The sequence below is a fragment of the Aspergillus viridinutans genome (assembly GCF_018404265.1).
Source record: "Aspergillus viridinutans IFM 47045 DNA, scaffold_1, whole genome shotgun sequence".
Lineage (NCBI taxonomy): Eukaryota > Fungi > Ascomycota > Eurotiomycetes > Eurotiales > Aspergillaceae > Aspergillus > Aspergillus viridinutans.
This window is the reverse complement of record NW_025091217.1, coordinates 4,594,108-4,615,487: the sequence shown is the minus strand read 5'-3', so window position 1 is coordinate 4,615,487 and position 21,380 is coordinate 4,594,108. Positions and strand designations below refer to the sequence as shown.

The 21,380-nt window shown below is 50.5% G+C and overlaps 6 protein-coding genes across 6 annotated transcripts; 3 read left to right on the top strand and 3 right to left on the bottom strand.

Annotated features, from left to right (window-relative positions):
* Window positions 1-639: 639 nt before the first annotated feature.
* Window positions 640-2,103, bottom strand: hosA (histone deacetylase HOS2; the record flags this gene model as incomplete). Its single annotated transcript, XM_043266435.1, has 1 exon — window positions 640-2,103. The coding sequence occupies one exon, from the start codon at window positions 2,101-2,103 to the stop codon at window positions 640-642; it is 1,464 nt and encodes a 487-aa protein (XP_043122370.1).
* Window positions 2,104-2,885: 782 nt separating this feature from the next.
* Window positions 2,886-3,863, top strand: Aspvir_001308 (isocitrate lyase/PEP mutase family protein; the record flags this gene model as incomplete). The annotated part of the gene is made up of 2 exons (XM_043266434.1): window positions 2,886-3,020; window positions 3,078-3,863. The coding sequence occupies 2 exons, from the start codon at window positions 2,886-2,888 to the stop codon at window positions 3,861-3,863; spliced, it is 921 nt and encodes a 306-aa protein (XP_043122369.1).
* A 2,134-nt stretch (window positions 3,864-5,997) lies between these two features.
* Window positions 5,998-6,960, top strand: aspf4 (allergen Asp F4; the record flags this gene model as incomplete). Its single annotated transcript, XM_043266433.1, has 1 exon — window positions 5,998-6,960. The coding sequence occupies one exon, from the start codon at window positions 5,998-6,000 to the stop codon at window positions 6,958-6,960; it is 963 nt and encodes a 320-aa protein (XP_043122368.1).
* An 872-nt stretch (window positions 6,961-7,832) lies between these two features.
* On the bottom strand, window positions 7,833-9,304 carry Aspvir_001306 (glutathione S-transferase family protein; the record flags this gene model as incomplete). The annotated part of the gene is made up of 3 exons (XM_043266432.1): window positions 7,833-8,871; window positions 8,930-9,068; window positions 9,154-9,304. 3 exons carry the CDS (start codon window positions 9,302-9,304, stop codon window positions 7,833-7,835), a joined length of 1,329 nt encoding a protein of 442 aa, XP_043122367.1.
* An 8,019-nt stretch (window positions 9,305-17,323) lies between these two features.
* Window positions 17,324-18,113, bottom strand: Aspvir_001305 (uncharacterized protein; the record flags this gene model as incomplete). Its single annotated transcript, XM_043266431.1, has 2 exons — window positions 17,324-17,823; window positions 17,885-18,113. 2 exons carry the CDS (start codon window positions 18,111-18,113, stop codon window positions 17,324-17,326), a joined length of 729 nt encoding a protein of 242 aa, XP_043122366.1.
* Window positions 18,114-20,048: 1,935 nt separating this feature from the next.
* On the top strand, window positions 20,049-21,110 carry zrfB (low-affinity Zn(2+) transporter ZRT2; the record flags this gene model as incomplete). Its single annotated transcript, XM_043266430.1, has 1 exon — window positions 20,049-21,110. The coding sequence occupies one exon, from the start codon at window positions 20,049-20,051 to the stop codon at window positions 21,108-21,110; it is 1,062 nt and encodes a 353-aa protein (XP_043122365.1).
* Window positions 21,111-21,380: the final 270 nt, after the last annotated feature.

The window sequence follows — 21,380 nt, the reverse complement described above, 5'->3', positions numbered from 1 at the left end:
CGTCGACTCGAGAGCGATCTCAATCGTTGCTCCAAACGTACAGGAAGCAGGTGAGGAAGCCGTAACACGGTACCAACCTGCCAGGAAGTAAGTGGCTAGACGAACGTGATATGACCCTCGCCACATTTCTAACGCAGCCGACGGGATCGTTTTGACTTCAACACATCGTTTCGTTTCAATTATCTTTTCTGTGCTATTTTGCTCATCGAATGCGTCGCCTGTCCTGGATACCCGATTTGATTTTGACAGGGGAGCGAAGGGAATAAAAAGACGAGAGGCCCTTTTGGAGATTTGACGCGCGAGACGGCTGGGGACGCGGGAGGTTCCGGAGATAAAGATAATGTTTCATATATGTGGCTATATTGGAATATGGCTGATAGAAGGATGGGAGGTTAGGCTGGGGAGTATCTTAATTCTATAATGATAGATTTGGTCCTTCTGACCTGCTTTTTTTCCCACCGGCTGAGACTGATAACCAAAAAGAAAATTGAATACACAAGAAAAACTCTTCTGGGATATCATAGATCGAGCAACAAATTTGAGCCAAACGCCAGAGCACCGCCCATCCAAACGAGTAAACCACCCAAGATCAGTTCATAGAATACAAAACGCCCAGGAAGAAATGAAACACAAGACAAATCAAGAATACAGCTCCCCCCGATATCCCGCGCCCCTCTCCAATTCCCGCCGCCGATTCCCTTTGACCGCCGCACTACCGGGCCCCTCGCGGTCCTCGCGGTCCTCCTCCAGCTGGGCCGTCGCCTCCTCGATCTCCTTCTCCGTGTCCTCGCGCAGACCCAGGATATCCGGGGGGATGAAGCTCATCTGGACACTGGGGGCCCCCTGGATATAGCGGAGCTGCTCATGGATGGCTTGGACGAGACCGGCGAGGTAAGGGCGGGAGTTCTTGTTCTCGAGCTTGCGCATTTCCGACAGGGGCGGGAAAAGCGAGAAGTCCGGGCCGAAGTGGTTGCGGAAGGCGACGGTGTCGGGGATGTTGGGGTCGATGAGGTCCTGGGCGTCGATGAGGATGGAGGTTTCGTGGGCCCAGGCGCGGGAGACGTTGCGCGGGGTGTAGCCGCCGCCGCCGACGACGAGGAGGGGCAGGCCGAAGGTCTTGACGAAGGCGACGCAGGCGCCGTGGGCGCCGACGTTGAGGTTGAAGCAGCCGAGACGGTCGCAGCCGAGGGAGTCGGCGCCGCATTGGAGGACGATGGCGCCGGGGCGGTAGGTGTCTACGCAGGCGCCGACGATGTCGCGGAAGAGCTGGATGTAGGATTCGTCGTCGATGCCGTCGTTGAGGGGGACGTTGACGGCGTGGTGCGCGCCGGGGTTGAGCGGGTGGGTTGGGCCGGTGCTGTCGAGGGGCCCTGTGCCGGGGAAGAAGTTATCCTTGTCGTATTTGTGGAAGGAGACGGTGAGGACGCGGTCGGTGGACCAGAAGGCCTGCTCGACGCCGTCGCCGTGGTGCACGTCGATGTCGATGTACATGACGCGTGGGTGGTGGCGGAGCAGCTGCAGGATGCCGAGGACGATGTCGTTGACATAGCAGAAGCCGCTGGCTTCGGCCTTTTTGGCGTGGTGCAGGCCGCCCGACCAGTTCACCGCGATCTCGGACTGGTTGTTGCACAGTTTGCGCGCCGCGTCGATGCTGCCCCCGGCGTAGAGCGAGCAGTAGTTGTACAGCCCGTTGAAGATGGGACAGTCGTCGCCGAAATTGAATCGCGCAACGTTTTCGCTTTGCTCTGGATTCTCCATGTCCCCGGGCATCACCTGTCTCAAGAAGTCGAGGTAGTCCGTCTGGTGGAACTCAGCCATCTCTTCGTACGTCGCAGCGCGGGCCAGGTAGAGGTCCATGGCGTGGTGCATCCCGTAGGCCATGACGAGCTGCTTCGTGAGAGTCAGTCGCCAGGGCTTCATGGGATGCGACTGGCCAAAGTGGTGCGGTTCCACGGCCGGATTGGCGTGCCATGAGACTCGGTAGCCTTGAGGACGAGGGATGCCATTCGTCTGTCGCTCGAGGGAGACTTTCTGATCAACACTCAGGGTGGGATTCGAGGTGGGCGGAGGATTGTATTCTTGGACAATGGCGGAGCGCGCCATGAGGTCGGAATGGTAGGGAGGAATTAGGAGAGGAAAAGGAAAAGATGACAAGAAGAGAAGAGATTAGTGTCATAAATAAATCATATGCAGCTAAGACATGCTGTGAGGGACCAGATTCAAGGTGGTGACGTGGAGAGGTTCGACTTCGAAGGATTGAATCGTCGACGAATGTGGAGAAATGAAGAATACTCGGAGGTACTACTGAAAGTTGAGAGAGGCAAAAGAACCGGTGGCGGCCACTCTCATCTTATCAAATCTCAGCAGAAAATATTAATATGCAGTTGACTAGACTACTCACGACCTAAAACATGCTTGAAATTACGCATGTAATCTCTGCTTAGAAATACCTAGATAGAATCGTCCCAATTACCTTACTTAGAAGCCCCAGGCCATTGAACGAATCCATATCGCTTGCAAGATGGAATTCTCTATAGAAATGCAATTCCCGAGAGAATCCCGAGAGCTTATTAATCGACTCCCGATCTCGGATCAGTGGCAAGACCTTGCTTCAGAACAAATTACAGATAAATAGAGAGGGCAACAAGAGGAAGGAATAGAGAAATTGTCTCAGAGACACGATTGGTGTCTTGTGTTGTGTGTTGGTGATACCGTGTGTTGGTCGAGTGCGACATCCCTTGGAGTCAACCCCTAGACTATATCTACCGCTACGCGTCGCACTCTTAAGGCTACTAAGCTTTATTGATAGCCCGTTATCAATCGAGCAGCAGCAAGCGACTTCTGAACCTATATCTGAATCTTATATTTCACCTAGGTCTTTCACCATGCCCATTGTTACCGCAGCCACTGCTCTCCGGCGGTCTCTTGAGGACCCCAAGTCATTCATCGTCGCACCGGGTGTTTACGATGGTCTTTCCGCTCGGATTGCCTTGTCTGTGGGGTTCGATGCACTGTACATGGTGAGTGCTCAGTTTACACAATTGTACTGTGGTGGTCCCTGAGCGTTATCATTCCAGACTGGCGCCGGTACTGCAGCCTCCGTCCACGGCCAAGCCGACCTCGGTATCTGCACCTTGAACGACATGCGCGCGAATGCTGAGATGCTCGCCAACATCTCGCCCTCTACGCCCGTCATCGCCGACGCAGATACCGGATACGGCGGCCCAATTATGGTCGCTCGCACAACAGAGCAATACTCCCGCTCGGGAGTCGCCGCCTTCCACATCGAGGATCAGGTGCAGACCAAGCGCTGCGGACATCTCGCTGGCAAGATACTGGTAGACAAGGAGACGTACGTGAGCCGCATCCGGGCGGCGGTGCAGGCGCGGAAGCGCATGGGCAGCGACATCGTCGTGATTGCGCGGACCGACGCGCTCCAGGTCCATGGGTACGAGGAGAGCGTGGCACGGCTGCGGGCGGCGCGGGATGCGGGTGCAGACGTCGGCTTCCTCGAGGGGATCTCGTCCAAGGAGATGGCGCGTCAGGCGGTTCAGGATCTGGCGCCGTGGCCCATGCTACTGAACATGGTCGAGCATGGAGCGACGCCGTCGATCTCGGCGGATGAAGCCAAGGAGATGGGGTTCCGTATCATCATCTTCCCCTTTGCGGCAATTGGACCTGCTCTGACCTCTATCCGCGAGGGTATGGAGAAACTCAAGAGGGATGGTTTGCCGGGGCTGAGCAAAGAGTTGACGCCGCAGATGCTGTTCCGCACATGTGGATTGGACGAGAGTCTCAAGGTGGACGCAGAGGCAGGAGGAGCAGCATTTCAGGGCGGAGTGGACTTGGAGGATAAGGAGTAGACTTATGGCATTATTCAATGAATGCAAACGACACTGCTGTTAATCACCTGCTATCATAACCGCCTTAGTCAAGTTCGGTAATCGGAAACTTCAGGTCACATGACATTTTCCCGTTTTGTACTTTGTGATCCAGTTTTTCCGCCGTCAGCTCCGAACGATCATCAACCTGATGACGAGTCCTCACTTGCAAGTTGCAACCTAAGGTGATGAGTTCCGAAAGGAAATTACATGATCTAAGTTTTCGGGAAGGCCCCCGCCGCCGAGAGTTGGACTTCTATGAAAGAATTTCCTAACAACATGTGACACCAAGCTTGGAAATGACTGCCATGGTTGTGTTCATGGTAAAGATTCTCTGGTTCCGCCGTCAACCACGGCCAGTTTGTCCACGGATACCATGTTTATTTACTAAGGTAGGTAGCATAGTTCTAAGCGCCCAATCGGCGGCAGGCGTCCGCCAATTGTGGTGCTGGAAGGACTAGCGCGCACAATCATGAATTCATGATGTGTTGAATTGAAAATGAAATTGCTGACATAGACTGCATTGGCCAACGCAGATATATCGCTCATATGCCATCATTACAAGTTAGTGAGAGGTCTGTCCTGCAGTGCCCGTCCAAGTTTGGATAAGTCAACGACTTGGTGTACCTGACTGCCCTGTTGTACAATGATGGATGTGGCAATTCGACAGTGGACAGTGGACACAGTTGTGGAGATGGATACATCTACTGTCCCTGTCGATTTGTCGCATACAGTCAATTGCCATTCTAGAATCTGGCGGTGGATAAAGATGTAGATGAATTTGCTGTGTCTGTTTTGTATCGACCCACATATGAGGGACTTCAGTCTATGCAGCACTCTACTGGATGGAAGATCAGGCTGGCTAGATGGGTCTTCGGAGTTCAAATCCAATCTTCATTCGATCCTGTATTGATTTTTTTTAACGGAGTGAAGAAGAGATTTTCAATCATATAAGCATGAAAGGGTAGGTAACTAGATATACCTTCAACGAGGGATCGTTCTAATATAAGAGACTCCGGCCAAGCTTTGCGGGAGGATGAGCAGAGTGAGTCGCAATTAATGATTCAATCACCATCCGGCAGTCACAGTATGATGGCAGTAGCAACATTGAGATTCTCTACTGCACCATTTTGTCAGAACCCGATAGCCTACCAACACGTGGGTCACATATTGACGTGGCGAATTGCTTCCATCTCTACCTCTCCCGATAGATTTTAATTCAACAATGATTATCCATAATTGTTCCTGCATTTGGACTGATAGACCAGCGCATAGGGGCTGTCAGGTGTAGGAACGTGGCCAGCATTCCAACCATCTAATCTCCCACAATGACATCAGATCTCGATGAAGAATGCATCACCGCCATACTTCAATTGATCTATTACTATTTGACACATTGATCAGTTGAGTGCTGTTTACTTTCGACAAGTATGATCATCAAATCCACGATGACAGTGGAACTAGGTACAGAGTAGGTACGCAAGAGGCTACCAAACCTACTCAGGCTTATTACAATACCGTACCATAAAACGGGCCAGCACTCCGCGACCCTGCGCCAGGGATTTTGGGTCTCGACTGTTGTCCTATGTGGATACAATGCTGTTAGCACAGCCAATCATTGCTCCTCCTGAAGCTGCGAGTTGACAGGCTCAGGAACCGTCGCTCTTAGCCGGCCAATCAGCAGCGAGGATGGCTCCTTTTTCCCCTGATCGCCCCTTTTTCATTAAACGAGTTGATTTCGGATGCAGAACAGGAAGTCCGTTCAGACCAGTCGAGTCAGTCCCCTGCCGCTCTTCTTATTACCCCCCCCGTCCCCTCTCGGTCTCGCTCGTTCCTCTCTCTCCCTTCCTTTTCTTTCCTCTTCTCCAGCGTCTGTTTTCTCTCCCTTCTTCGGGTACGCAAATCACACTCCTTTCAGGTCTTATTCTCTCTCAATCAAGTGAGCATTACTCGTGTCTTGCTCCTAGTCATTCTTTCATTGTCAATAAGACGTTCGTACTATTGTTGCGTTCCCTGGGCTAGTTCTCTCCAGCAGCGTGATACCCTTTGCTTCCATCAAACTCTCATCCGAACTATTTGACCCAACTTGAATCACACAAGTCCCTCCTTTTTCAAAATGCAGCTCAAGAACTCGATGCTCTTGCTCGCGGCGCTGACCGCTGGCTCTTCGGTCGCCCGTATGCACGGCCATGAGCGCCGTCACCTCCACCATGCCGGTGAGAAGCGCGCGGTCGGCGACACCGTCTACGCTACTATTGACGGTGTTCTCGTCTCTTGGATCAACGAGTGGTCAGGTCAGGCTAAGACCGTCGACAAAGCCGTCGCTCAGCCTACTCCCGCCACCAACGCTGATAGAAAGGGTTTGGCTGCCGCTCCCACCGCTTCTACGGTGGAGCCCAGCTCTTCATCGTCCGGCGTCTCCGTCGACTGGATCAACACCCCTACCGATGACGAGTACTGCACCGAGGGCTTCGGTGGCAGGACCGAGCCCAGCGGCTCCGGTATCTTCTACAAGGGCAACGTCGGTATCCCTTGGGGCAGCAACATCATCGAGGTTTGCCCCGAGAAGGCCAAGAAGTACAAGCACGTCGCTCAGTTTGTTGGCAGCAACACCGACCCCTGGACCGTCGTCTTCTGGAACAAGATCGGTCCCGATGGTGGCCTCAACGGCTGGTACGGTCACTCCGCTCTGACCATCACCCTCCAGCCCGGTGAGACCAAGTACGTGGCTTTCGACGAGAACTCCCAGGGTGGCTGGGGTGCCGCCAAGGGCACCGAGCTGCCCAAGGACCAGTATGGTGGATACTCTTGCACCTGGGGTGAGTTCGACTTTGACAGCACCATCAACCATGGCTGGTCCGGCTGGGACGTTTCCGCCATCCAGGCCATGAACGCCGGCCATGAGGTCCAGGGTATGAAGATCTGCAACCACGCCGGCGAGCTGTGCTCCGTCATTACCCACGGTCTTTCCAAGGTCATCGACGCCTACACCGCTGATTTGGCCTATGTCGATGGCATTGGTGGCAAGGTCCTTCCTGGCCCTACCCGTCTGAGGGTCCACATCGACTACAACGAGTAAATGTCTTTTTTGCTCGTGGTTTTTGTGATGTCCTCTCTGTTTGGCTTGCATTCTGGATACCAATGATATCTTTTGTCTTGGGGGGTCTTTTCCTCGTCCTCTTAGCATGTAACTGTCTCACAACCTTTCTGACATTCCAATCCTTCCGCCAATGTCAGGCGAGGCCCTCCAAGAAGCATCCAAGATCCCAGTCTTGACGATTTCAGCTTTCTCCGTGTACATACCTTATACCACCGTCGACTTGTGTTTCATAGTTCATACTGATTCCCTTCCTTTACATCTGGTACACATCACCTCTTTATGTCTGTAGCTATTGTAATCTACTTGGTATATATTCTGCGCTCTTTTGATCTGTCACACGCTTGCATCTTCAAGAGTTGCTGACCAGCCTCCCTTTCCATTCAACGACGAGCCAATTAGGAAAGTTGACGCCTGTCCAGCTCTGATCAAATGCCGAGCTCATTTTGCAACCAGAAATAGTATCTTCACTTCAGAGCCCTAAGGGCCTAACTCAACCAATTTTTAGTCGCCTGGGGTCTAGTCTAGGCCTCTACGGAATTGGTTCGCCGACCCGCCAGGCTGATACCTGAAACTCACTAAAGCGCCAGGGTCTAAAAATACACGTCTACTCCGCAGGGTCTCGGGTTGACAAACTCTAGAGGTCCTATCTTTAGCAATCAGCTGAGTGTTACGAACCTCTGTCCATAAGATCGCCGAGTAAATGAAAGACCAAGGCAATGCTTTAGCTTGAACCCAGTGTTACGAGGAGGATTAGCCTTTTCGAAACGATCGAGTAGAATGTAGATGGTCTATCCAGACTAAACCCAAGGTATCTAATAATACAGCACGCAGCGGGCTACGCGGCGATTGATTCAAATTCCCAGGAACTCGGTGGCAGAGACCGACGTGGGCAGCTCAGGGAGCGCGAATTCCGAACCTCCCTCCTCCTGTCCCTCTTGCTTTTCCTCCTCCCCTGGCCCCTCTTCGCCCCCGAAACTGATTTCGAGAAATCCCACATGCACCATGTATCCGATTAGCGCGGCAACGCCGCCCGCCACTGCCGCGATGGAGACAAGCATGTCTTTCTTGTGCCCGGTAGCGTACTCTGACAAGGCGCGGCTCTCTATCCCTGACAACCCCGAATCAGGCGACTGCGCCGCCTGCCGTAAGCGCTCGCTGGAGCGGATATCTTTGAGGATCGGGGTTGCGTCGGCGAGGTTGTTGAGGAGCGTGCTGCAGACTGTGGCGAGATTGGCGCGCTGCGGAGGCTGCCAGGGCAACGGCGCGGCATCGGTAATAGACTTCCGTGCCTCATCAAAGGCATGGGCGACCTCGACGTCGACGGTGCCGTAGCAGCGCTGGCGCAGGCGCTCAGTGTATGTCGAGAGTCGCGGGGCTTTGGTTTGCATCGCGTTGCGGAGGAACGAGTACGGTAGGTCCGGGATGAGGATGAGGGCGAGGTAGCCGAGCGCGAGACAGTCGACGCTTGTTGCGCCGCCGCCGGAGATAAGGTAGGTTTTCTGGCCTAGAATCTCCTCGAGGGGCTCAAATAGCTCCGCCGTGAGGGCCTCCAGCTTGAATTGGTTTTGCTGGGGGGTCTTTCCCAGAAGACTTGAGACTGTGTCCCGTGGCCGTTGGACGAGGTTCTTGGGTATCTGGCCTGCAGCGACGGCGGCCGAATGTTCGCGTTTCCGTTGGTCTTCCATCGCCTGGAGGTCTAGCGATGAGAGGCCCAGGTGTTCTGTACGGCTCTTTGCGGCCGAGCGCAGCCTCGGAGGGATGATCCATTGATTCGGCCACTGCAGAATGGCGCCGTAGGCGGGGGAGGTCCGGTTGTAGTAGTTTTCGCTGGAGACACAGAGAGACAGGTCGAGGAGGGGCTGACCGCGGGATTCTATAAAGGACGAAAACCTGCAAGCTGTCAATTCTATGAACGCCACCGTGACTCGAAGCGTCTGAGAAGGCTTACGCAATATTGTCCGCTCGGTCAACGCCGCTCAGTTCCCTGTCCAAATCCCATGCACCGTTCGAGTATTGACGCAGGTAGTCAACGATATTCCGAAACCGGCTCACCCACGTAGTCCCATTCTTCACAGCAGGTAGTTCATCTGCGAACAGATCAGCATATCAGGTCTCCCAATCCCAATATCACTGCGATCTCGAATACACGCAATTGCCATCGGGTCAACATACTAGTCGGAGACACGGAAGGATCGCTGCTCGCAATCAGCACCCACGCGTCCTTGGGCACTGCGAGGGAAAAATAAGCAATGGTAGCAAGACATTGCGCCTCGATCGAGGGCAATGAAAAGGCCGGACCCCAGACATGAAGTTCCAGAACCATTGTGCTTGTCGGGGAAGCAGGCGCCTAGGAAATTCGAGTGACGGCGAGTTGGAGATGGGTAAAATCACGTGCGGGGGGGAGAAATATATTGATGCCTCAGGCACAACTGCAACGCGTTACGTATCACAGGCTCGGTACATCGTTTCGTCTTGGATTGGGAATGGCCTTGATGCAACCGGAGTTGAAGCCAGCAGAAGCCGTAAACTCGTATGCCATGTGAGATAATGTCTCGATTACATGCATTTTTGCATTCTATCTCACCCCGCTATTATTGTGCTGTCTCACGTATACGATGTTTACTGATCGATAATGTGAGCGCTTTCTATCTGACACCATGACACGACGCGCGGTGTCCGCTGAGCCTCATCAGCAGTTTCAGGCTAAACGGCGAAAGCGAGATAAGGTGGTGCATTGGTGATTCGTCGGAAATATCGCGATATAGACGCAAGATTCGGCATATCCACCTATTATCATCGAGGCAAGGCCATTAAACGGACTTGTTCCGTGCCGGATAGGTAGATAATGAAACGGCTTTTGTGCATGTGCTTAATCGTTTGGGCGAGAGTGACATGACTATGGAGAACGGAGTACAAGCTATCTACGTAATCCAAACCCGGCGAGTATAGCGGTAATGGATATCTACCTCATAATAATGATTATCCTACCGTCAGCAACCATCCATGAAACAGATGATATAAGCATCTCCGCAGTGTCAGACTCAGTTGTGTCAGTTGACCAAGCACTACTGGCAAAGTTCAGCCCAACCAGGTACCATGTTCCACCTCCCAAATCAAGGCAAGACACGACTAAAACAAGGCACGGGCTATCACCTGCTTCAGAGATTCGACGGGAGCTGTTTCCGAACCACGCTTCCCAACGCTAACCACTAAGGGTAGATACCTCAGGACCTACCTCAGCTCCGTCTCACCTGGCACGGGAAGACATGACCCAATGAGGATTAATTGGTGTTAGTGATTCATCAATGCGTCAATGTGCCATGACTACGGAGTACTATGTCGCACATATGCAGCTAACATGGAGTATGCTGAGTTGCAGGGAGTTCAGGGACACTTGTAGAGCTGAAGATTGGCGGGGTGGTGCCTGTCAAGTTGTGGACTTGGCACCGCCATGGCCCAGGGGAATGCTTGGGAGGCTTTGGAGGCTGTAGAGATAATCCGTGCGCACGAGGGACAGCCAGGCTCGTAATCGAGGCGATTTGGATCTCGCCTTGTTGCCTTTCCATAGTTAGCATTGCGCCACTAGGGCACTGTGTCAAATAGGAGGTCCTCAACCTTATATATGGTTCCGTGGCACTTTGGAAGGACCCCCGCCCCCCGGCAAGTCCGTAAGGTATATCCGGGCGATGGTGATAAGAATAGCAGGCACTCAAGGTCGACATGCGATAATGGAGGGGAGTTGAGTCATCAATCAGCCGTTGCCTTGCCTTGTGATTCAATAAAATGTATAGGAGTGGTAAGTATTGACAGGGATCAGGGACACTATTGAAGTCACCCATCCAGATTCAACGTCTCTTGGTGCATGTGTACCTCTTTGTCTGGGCCAATCAACCACTAATCCTCTTAGTGAAACTTACAATTGCACAACGCGGAGTCGATGTTGTCATTATGAGACATAATCAGCAAGTTCTACGAGGCAGCACAATCATAAGACGATTAGGAAGAAACGAAGTCACTTGACGAAAATGTATCATTATTAACTGTATCCAAACACTGGTAACAATGCGATGTGGGTATATTAGGTCTATAGTACATGCCATTGGGCTCAAAGAAACAGAAAAAAAAAAAGTCAGGCTCCCACGTAGGGTAGAGCATCTGAATAAGAATCAAGAAGAAAATGAAAAGGAATCGAAAAGGAAGTCTCCCAGAATTAAAAGCGAAGTCCAAGTTGAAGAAGTTCACTCAAACATTGGTAGTAGCCCTTATTGCAAAGACGCTTTGACACCGTCCGGGCGATCAGGAGATCCAAGCCTCCATGCTGCAGCATGGATTTGGCGGAAATCCCGGAGCTTAGGTCCAGAGTTCAGGCACCCCTTTACATTTGAGACAATTTCAAATTCTTGACCATGTCTCGAGTTTGCTTTGCGGGGTTTGGTCTTGCCGACAATGCCGCTGATAATTCGAAGTGGGGTCAATCATTTCAGCAGCATGTTGATAGCATTTTGATGTAAGATGCCGGGCGGTGTGCGCTGATCGATTAGCTACCCACGCCGCAATTGAGATCGAATAAGCGTGGTAGAATAGGAAACAATGCGCCTGCGCATGTCTCCAGGAAGAAATAGTATAGAAGAATTAAGCCAAATTTCCGCAACTGTGGTTGTTGCAGAATCAAGCCAAGAAGGTCGGAGGTTCTCCGTGGATTAGAATGGTTGGATATTGGTCCAAAGTATGAGTAGGGTTGGTCGAGTGAAGGGCATATCGTCCGAAGAAGTGTATTAGAGCCAAAACTGAGTTGAAGTCGTGATATCCATGCCAGAGGCTGTAACCTCCCAGCTCATGAGCGTCTCGAGTCGGTGTGTTGTAGTAACCATTCGCACGACGGGAATTGAAGGCCGTGGAGGAGCCGCTCGAAGGCGCAAGGTCATCAAATTCGTTAAAGGGCCCCCAATATCGTTTATTTGGGAAGAGGAGGCAGAGGACCCTTTGGCGGAGGGCCAGGGCAGGGAGGGAATTGAGAAGCGGTACCACCGATGGAAGGCATGTTGATGAGTCGGTTATGGGATGTTGATGGGCTTGGATATTGATGGATCAGCATTAAATGGAGGTTCGACGGTGAGGTGTTTCTGGTATAAGGTAGAAGACCACACGAGAATTTATGCTTGAGGGCTTTGAAGTTTGGAGATGGAATGGTAAATTCCGAAGACGAGGTCAGGCACTGCTTAATATAGGGCTCGCAATCAGTGATCCTCGCTTTTAATTTTCATTTAGGATTTATTTTATTTTAATTTTAATTCGGAATTATGGGCATCAACAAAAAAAAAAAAGGCTACCATAATCAATTAGAACCAAAGCTGAGAGAAAAATCAAAAGTAAAAAAATACAAATAAAATAATCAAACATAAAGGACCTCCCTGCCATGAAGAGGAACTGAGCCCCACATGGAACGGTCAGATACTGACGTAGGTACGGAATAGTTCGTTTTCTGACGGTGGTTACACTAGATGGACTCGTCGTCCAGCTCTGCCATTGTTCTGCCATATGGTAATGGGTCAATTACCCCAATCGGAAATTCGAAGGAAATTTTCTAGAAGCTCCTCCCGTCCGGGCCCACTGCTTCATCCTCTGGGGATTGCTCACCGCCAAATTTTACCCCTTTCCAGTCCACGTCCCACTACACTGTGCGACTGGTCCATCAAAAGGTAATATTACTATTAACTAACTACGGTAGAAGATTGGTTGTTTAAGGAGTAAAGAGACCACAGTGGCAAATTTGAGGATCCATTCTCCAATGTTCGTCTCTTTGTATGTTACTCGGCTTTATTTTTCTTTTCCCTGTTCCTGAACTTCTTTGTCTTCCGAAATTCCGCGGCATGGGCCATGGCTCGGCGTATCTGGGCTTACAGAATACAAAGGAAATTCAGCTGCGCATCATTCTTTCAACATCATTACCTGTTATTACGTAAGTACAGGCAAGGAAGATACGGGAAGTCGTCCGCAGTAGAATCAATAAGATGAGCATTCGTCAGCCGAATGACTCAAATCATATCGCATCAGTGCTATCAATAGTCCGATGTCCATGCATCCATCAATATGCAACTTGTAATCGACAGGTCTTTCGGGCACATTGCAGCAAATCATAATAGGCTCACAGACCTGGAGKCGGCAGACACGTGGGAAGTCGCAGATCCTTTAGGGAGGGAATAGAATCCTGATGGTAATTCAATCCAATCATCCAAACGCCCTCAAGACCATTCCTCGGCAAGGCTGGCCCTCAAAATAGTAAAGCCTGGCGGTAGTATCCAGGCAGCCAAGTTGATTTGTCTATCGGACCATCAGGAAGACGGAGGCTGACGATCAAATCTCTGTCATCATGGAGTCATAGAGTCATAGAGTCATAGAGTCATAGAGTCATAGAGTCATAGAGTCATAGAGTCGTAGCCTCATAGCCGAACCCCCCAGTCAGAAACCCCGGAATTGGAGATGAACCGAGCCACCACCAAACCATCCATTTCAGGCCTTCAACATTTCCAGTTTGTCTTAACTTGACCATGTCTGGCATGATCGTTGAGAAGATCAGTGTCACCTCTAATCCCTTGCAGGGATGATCAGGGGTACTACCCGTTCTATTGAAGTAAATCTGGAGATTCGACAGGTCAACTGTCTCAAACTTTGGCATCCCAGGGGAGATGTGCCCCGTAAAGATACGTTACACTGTTACGAAATACCATGGAGAGACCGTCATGTTACACCATCCACTGTATGCATGAGAACAAGTTGTTTCAGCTTTTCAGGGGCTGAAGTACACCATCGACCAACGAGATCTGATTCCCCTTGCAGATGATCAATTTGGGCTCAAGGATCCATCTAGACGGGAGACGGGAGATACGCCTTTGACGTGTTTCGCATACTCCAGGCTTATCAAGTGTTATATCAAGCTGCTAATAATCAATACTATTAATGATTACTCTTCAGTAGGTCATGAATCATGATCCGCTGGTGATATTTACGTTGAGTCCTGGTTTCCGTCGCTGTGGCTAATGCCCGAGGACGACGGCTCCAACAATGGGCCAAGAACTATGTTCTCTTCACTTCTGCAACGCTTCGCTAATCAATAATGAAAGAGCGCATCAGCTGCCCCTTCTTCAGTCTATGCGATTCCATCCTCAGGCTCAATAAGCTGTTCGCCGCTGCGAGAGGCCAAGAGCATCCAATGAGTGCTTGATTCGATATTAAATCCTGCAGGCTGTACAGGCGTACGCCCCGCGAACTAGATTTGTGGCACCATAATGCAACATTACCAGTCATCGAGATACCTAAATCTGTGTAGTCGCAAGACATCTTCAAGGGTAAAACCAAGGCACTTTTAATTAATGTTGCTATCATCCCTGTTAGTGCCTTCTCTGCAAGACGGGCAGGAGGATCTTCTGCAGCTTGTAGTTAACTAGCAAGATGCACAAGAGATTAGACCATTCTGCAAGTCACTACTATTGCGCCTCCGGATCAGCTCGCTTAGGAAATTCGTTGCTTTGTTCTTGGTATGGAGTAGATATTGAGATACTGCAAATGTCCATAGGCGTTTTACAGACGACCAATGGGTCAATGTACTCCGTAGTCGATCCATCGATATTTACGCGGTTGATTCTACATGAAACAATCATACTTGGGTTAATAGTTCTACCGCATGCAGCTCCCATTTCAGCAAGTTGCCACTCTACCTTGTGCGTGGAACAGCCTGTTAATCAGGAACGGAGGGTACTCCGTAGTATTGTCTCATAAACATTTACCCTTTTCGGAAGTTCGTCTCACTCCGAATTTCCTCGGTTGCGCAGCCATTAATATCCCATAGCTTTGTAATCTCTATTAAAAGTACGGAGTATGTATCTACGGAATATTCGAGCTCAATCTGTTCCAAGTCATGCTTAATCGCATCGAATCCGAGTCCGCTTTCGGATCCTGCGCTGTGGCTGAGTCTCAGCCTGATAGTCTCCAGTGGATCCTTTTAAGTCCTTAGGCTACTCTGTAACACACCAATACTTCGTAAAAGGGGAGGAAGAAATGAAAAAGGTAAAAACCGGACATCTCGATCGATTCCTATGGATCAGAAAGTTTGGAACAAGGGAAAGAATCAGGGACCGAGCACTTCCTCGTTCAAGATTGGACTGAAGACATCCACTCTTGGGGGGTTCATTCCGCACCGTTGGGAGTTAGATTGACACTTAGCATTTTAGTCTGCTCCTAATAGGCCGGAGTCTTAGATGGTCTTCAGCCGGGGGGATTAGCTTCAAAGACGCACAATTTCATATGGAATAATACACTATCATCGTTATGCAGGACTTGGTCTAATATCTCGGCTAACTTGGCCAACAACAGGGCTATCAGATAACTATGGCTTTGCGTTTCTATTAGCAATTGTATGGACAATGCAAATGGACTCAGATTCCTTTCCGGTATACAGAGTATCTTTTGTTTATGTAGTCTCTCTATCGAAAAATTACGCCATTCCCAGTCGCACTCAGGGCCCTGCCACTAGAGACTAGGTATACCATAAATTCCCGTTTGAAAATTATTGATTCCATGTAGCTAGTACCCAGAGTAGTCATCGGTACCGACAAAATCTCAGCATGATTACCCACCGATATTCATGTGTTTCACGTCCGTTTGCGATTCTCCAGACCCTTAGTGTCGGAGTCTCCTGTCCTTTTTTACTCTGGAATGTTTCTAGAAACCACCGAATCCATGGTTCACTGCTCGATAGTGACTCCATATTCAAAACGATCTTCCAAGTCCATCGCTTCCGTAGTCCCATATTCTGAACATGGTTGCGAATGGAGACAAAGCCTACTATCTTACTGAGTGTCTGCTATGCTAAAACTGCTAAATGCTCGCCAAGTGGGCTCAGCTCATGAGACTAGTAGCTTCCTTCGTTCGTTGGTCACGAGACTAGCTGAATTCTGCAGCAAGTGATCCACCCTACACTTTCCGTCGGGATGGGCGGATAGGAGAATTCTCTGAGTATGGAGTAGATAGTCGGTCTACGAACCAAAAACCGACACATGATCACCAAGCCGTTCTGACGTCAAACCATGATCATCATCGGTTGTTCATCAATGAGACGGAGTAGTGATCTGTGACCAGGATTGTTGATGGACTATACACCTTACGCATGAGACCATCAATGTCCGACAGTCGAAATTGGAATAATGATACTTCAAACCCCCACAGGCATCTTGTCGACGGGGAATTAGATACGTCAGGTGTCCGCTTTCACTTCGCCATGAACTGGTGAGCGGTAATAACTGGTAAGCCAGGAAGGCCCGGAGACAAGGCCCGGAGATCGAACGCATGAACTTGGAACGGAGATGGCCCGAAGGAATGTCTTGTTTCGCAATGGCTGCGACCTGGTTCCAAGGACCAACTGTTCCTATGTTGTCGAGAGCCATACTCCGTAGAGCTCCAAATCTCCCCTTTCTCCATAGTTATAGTCTTGGATGTGGACATTACAGATTACTTCGCGGCATCATGATGGTTGGCCAGATTGTCATCAGAATATCCGTCCAAGAGAAAGATAGATACTGATTGAACAAGCGGAATCTAAACTCTAAATCAATACCATGTACCAGGGGCGAACTGGTGATGGCTGCGGATGGCAATCCAAGCTTAATTCCGGTGGGGTGGCTTGACTAGAAGGAACGCAACAATAACAAGAGGTAGTACATTTCAATATAGCTACAAACCTCTTGTTCGAGACCCCACCGGAGAACCGGTATTGGCATCATGCGTAAGGCGATCCCAAATCATGCTGCGCAAGGCAATCATGCTGTGCTACCAACTAAAACACTTGCATATGAATCTCAATGCCTGCGAAATGCAAACCTCTCAACAGAGGCAAAATTGAGTAATTGCTGCTCTGAGACGCATGCTAATTGGTTGACAAGAGATGCAGGGTTTGCTGTTTCGTCATGCGACAGCAGGCCAGGCGATGCAACTATCCGCACACTTTGGTCGATAGTGGGCAGGAACATGGTCGCAGTCTAAGTGACCTTTTGGCTCCTGCCTCAAGTGATCCATGTTGTATGCTTGAAAACCCTAGCTGCCGGCACCGATCTCGAGGTAACGGCCCATGTTTCATGTGTCATCGTCATGAGACACTGCGGTGGCACGATTCGTGCCGGTTTCAATGAGTACGTAGCAGATGACGTTGTCGCTTTCGATCTCCGTATTGATGGCAAAGGGAGCAGATAGAAAGGGGCAACCCCTTGCTACCTTGAATGTCACCCAGGGCCACATTTTCACGGAACATGTCTCGCTGCCAAAGAAACCCCCTGAGAATATCGGACAAGCTTCAACCTTCGTCCAAGTCCCCCTGAGCTTGAGTGGAAATCCACTCTTCCATTAGCGCCTGACGTGAAGTATCAGAAGCGGCTGGCCGTGCTCTCGCCTTATCGCCCTTTCGCGTCACCAGCAGACATAGAACCCAACCGTAGATATTGAATCCTTCGTACTGTGTCCGGAATCCTAGCTTCTTGTCATCGCCATTAGCACTAAGCTCCAGAGGCGAATCAGTTTCTTTCTGGCGCTTTGACGTGCGTTGTCCACCCGCGCTCTGGGCGTCCATCCCTCGGCGGCGCTTGCCATTGGCGTCGCTTGTGTTCGCTTGCGGAATATCGCGCAGATCGGTGTCAGCTTCACTGTCACTCTCAACTAAGATCTTGTCGCCGCCTCCTTCGGACCGAATCACGGGAATGTCTGTCGTGTCTCTGGCGTCCTCAAAGGTCTTGTGCCGAGTCAAGAGTGAGTGGCGTGTGCGAGATTCGCGAAGGAATAAGGCGACCTCGAACTCATCTGCATTAGAGTCAATAATCACCCGATGTCCACTATTCCCAAAATAGAAAGCCCACAGTACCTTCAGCTATCACATCTTTGACCGGCTTCCCTTTCTTCCTAGCGTACAGCCTTTCATTTTCCTCTCGTAACTTTGGTAGCACCAACGGACGAATGGCGGCGAATATCCGGGGGAGTACAGGGTCTCGGCTATCAAGAAGCCACCGAGAATCTAATGGATTCTCGAGATAGATTCGACATTCAAGGACAGAGTATCTGCTGATTCGAAGGTATCGCCGAACAGGTGCCATGCTGATGTGGAAGGATTGACGTCACAATCAGTTGACCAACTGCATCTGTCCACGCTGAATTTCGTCGTTACAAAGACCCTCGAAGATAAAGGGAGGCCTATGCTACCACAAAGTTGCGAGTGACACGATAAAGATGGTTGTCAGTAAAGCGTGCCGGACTTGAATGAACACGTGACCCATCATTAAGGCAATGGAATGGGCAGGCAGAATAAGCCTCGCCAGTAGCTCCAATCATGGTCCTCACGCTTCCAAACATCAGAATATCCATCTCTTCCACCTGGTGTTCTGGTAGCGTCAGAATTCCACATCTTCTGGATCTGTAGAGAGGTAGAGACATAGGAATCATCGGCCCTATTACGTGCCATTATTTCTTTGGGCAAGCCCTTGTGGCTTCCATACTGACATCGGCTGATTGAGGGTCCAGACATCCCCATGTCCGAAACTCACGAGTCTGCTCTTTGCCAGGATTGTCCTCCATGCAGCCAGTAGTCTAGGCCGTTTGCTCTGAATTAACCGATGGTTCGACAGACGCCGATTATCGGAAAGTTGGGTGTACTATGAAGTTCATACTGACGTGTGATATACCACCACCGCAGTCACTATAACAAATTCAGCTTCATACTCTGCAGGCGACCCCTTCCGAACAGTATCACGTTCCGCAAAGCTATCCCTCTCCTCGCTTCCCTGAGCAAGACCTTGCACGGAGAACTCCGTAAACCTACGAATGATGGCGGATATCGATTCCACCTCCTCCTCTGACCGCACACCGCCTACTATATGTGTTGTACATATGCCACATCTCTTTCCTACAACTCTTCCTTAAATTGGATCACAACGACTCCTCTGATCATTCTACTCCTTAGATGGTATAGTCTCGATATCGTTTTGATTTCCTATTTCATCCGGTGAGGACTTCGAGTTGCCCATGCATACAACAAGGATCCCCATGTGGAAGGTAATTAATTGTTCTGGGCTGGACTCCATGCGGCTATAAGGTTGTTCACGTGACATAATCCCGCATGCCGCTGCCAATCAGCAGCAGTGGAAATGGGGGTTGGCGTGCTCCCAAGGTCCTCACGGCGGGACGAAAACTCTTCGTCGTTGACGTCTGTTCGCTCGTTACCAAAGGTTTGCGGAACCGCTTTCTCCCAAGGTCCCCATCAAAGACCACTCCCGCTAACGAGGTAGATGATTCAGAGTGATGTGGGAGATATACTGTCACTATGGACCTCTTTCCAACCATCAATTCTCACCGTCCGTACTGCGTACACTTCCTCGACGAACCTATCCCCATCTCAGAGGTTTCTCGTCTGTCTTCGCGGTAAATTTGGTAATCGGCAACGAGAGTCCATCATCGGATATCTCATCTCCCATACGGACGATTCATTGGGGATAGCGGAATCTCTGGTTGCCTGCTGGTCTGTCGCCGTGCTACCAAGGTCCTCAATTGCGGATTCAAAATCCCTGCTGCCGTCTTGACTGTCAGCGAATACACGACGGTCAAGCCTCTGACCTCGCTCTTGTCACAGGCTAAGCAGCCTTAGTACTCAGTCTAAGTGAATTCTGTAGGGACCTTGAGGATTGCGATTAGAATTTTCCGACCTTGTTGCCCGCTTGATCCAAGGCGGTGCAAATATAAGAGTCGCGGCCAAGCCTTCAAGGAAGGACAAGATCGCTTGTTCTCTACATCTGAGCTTATTTCCACGTGTTTCGTGCTTCGTGGAATCCCTTGTCCATCTTCTGCCTTGATTTGATTGGGCTTTCGCCTGTGTCGATCCCTTGAGTGATCTGATCTGTGCACCTTTCTCTTCCATCCCACTCATTCATAGCTCGGAAGTGGTCCGTGCTGTTTGAAGTCGCTGGTCGGGCTGCGATACCTGTCTATACTTCCAGTGGCTCTTTCGATTCGCCTTCTAGGTCGCACGGAAAACCATCATGCAAGGCCTTCACACTCTTCTGGTGCGCGACCCGGAGACGGGCGCCACACCTTCTTGTAATACCGGGAACGAGTACGACGGGCGCATGGGCTTGCGTATATCGTCCATCTTCGTGATTATGGTCGGCTCGATGCTGGGTGCTGTGTTTCCGGTCTTTGCACGGAATTTTGGCACCTCTAAGTTTCTCAGACGCGCATTTTTCGTTGCGAAGTACTTTGGCTCGGGTGTCATTATTGCTACCGCCTTCATCCATCTTTTGGCCCCAGCAGAAGAGGCATTGACTAATCCGTGTCTCACGGGTCCGATCACTGAATACTCATGGGTCGAAGGTATCATCCTCATGACCATTGTTGTGCTGTTCTTCGTTGAGTTGATGGTGATGCGGTACGCACGCTTTGGTCATAGCCACTTGGGTGATTTGGGACATGACGATCATGCGCATCAATCTCTTGACGCCCCGCCCGCAACCGTCGACCCCAAAAGCCACATGCCCGGAGAGGATCATCTCGGTCACTCCCGAGAGCATCATGACACCGAGCTGGGTGAAAAGATCTCCTCACTTGAGGACTATTCCGCTCAGTTGACATCGATTTTCATTCTGGAGTTTGGTATCATCTTCCATTCGATCTTCATTGGCCTGACCTTGGCGGTATCTGGAGAAGAATTCATCACGCTCTACATTGTCTTGGTCTTCCACCAAACCTTCGAAGGTCTGGGTCTGGGTTCCCGCCTGGCAACGACCCCTTGGCCCCGCTCAAAACGCTTTACTCCCTACATACTCGGAGTTGCATACGGCCTCTCCACGCCTATTGCCATTGCTATCGGACTGGGGGTCCGTAACAGCTACCCCCCCGAAGGTTACACCACTCTCATCGTCAACGGAGTTTTCGACTCCATTTCTGCCGGTATCCTCATCTACACGGCTCTTGTGGAGCTCATGGCTCATGAGTTCATGTTCAGTCCATCGATGCGCAAGGCACCGATCCGAACTGTTCTTGCAGCGTTTGGTCTATTATGTCTGGGTGCGTTGCTGATGGCTTTGCTTGGGAAATGGGCTTAATCTCGCTCTGGCTACATGACTGTCAACAACATTGGCTCTGTGTATATGTATATAGATCATATCCAAATAATCTTATTTGCTTCAAGTTCACCTACCTGGCCGGGTTACCCATAGAGAAGTGGCGGTATTTCATTTCGACCTAATATGAAAATTTGCTCAACATGTCGGACTGTAGAGGAAACAACAAAGTCACAATCTTCAAACATGCTTCATGGGTGGTACGTTTGAGTCGTCGACGGAGCGCCGCATACTAAGCAAACTCCGGCAGAT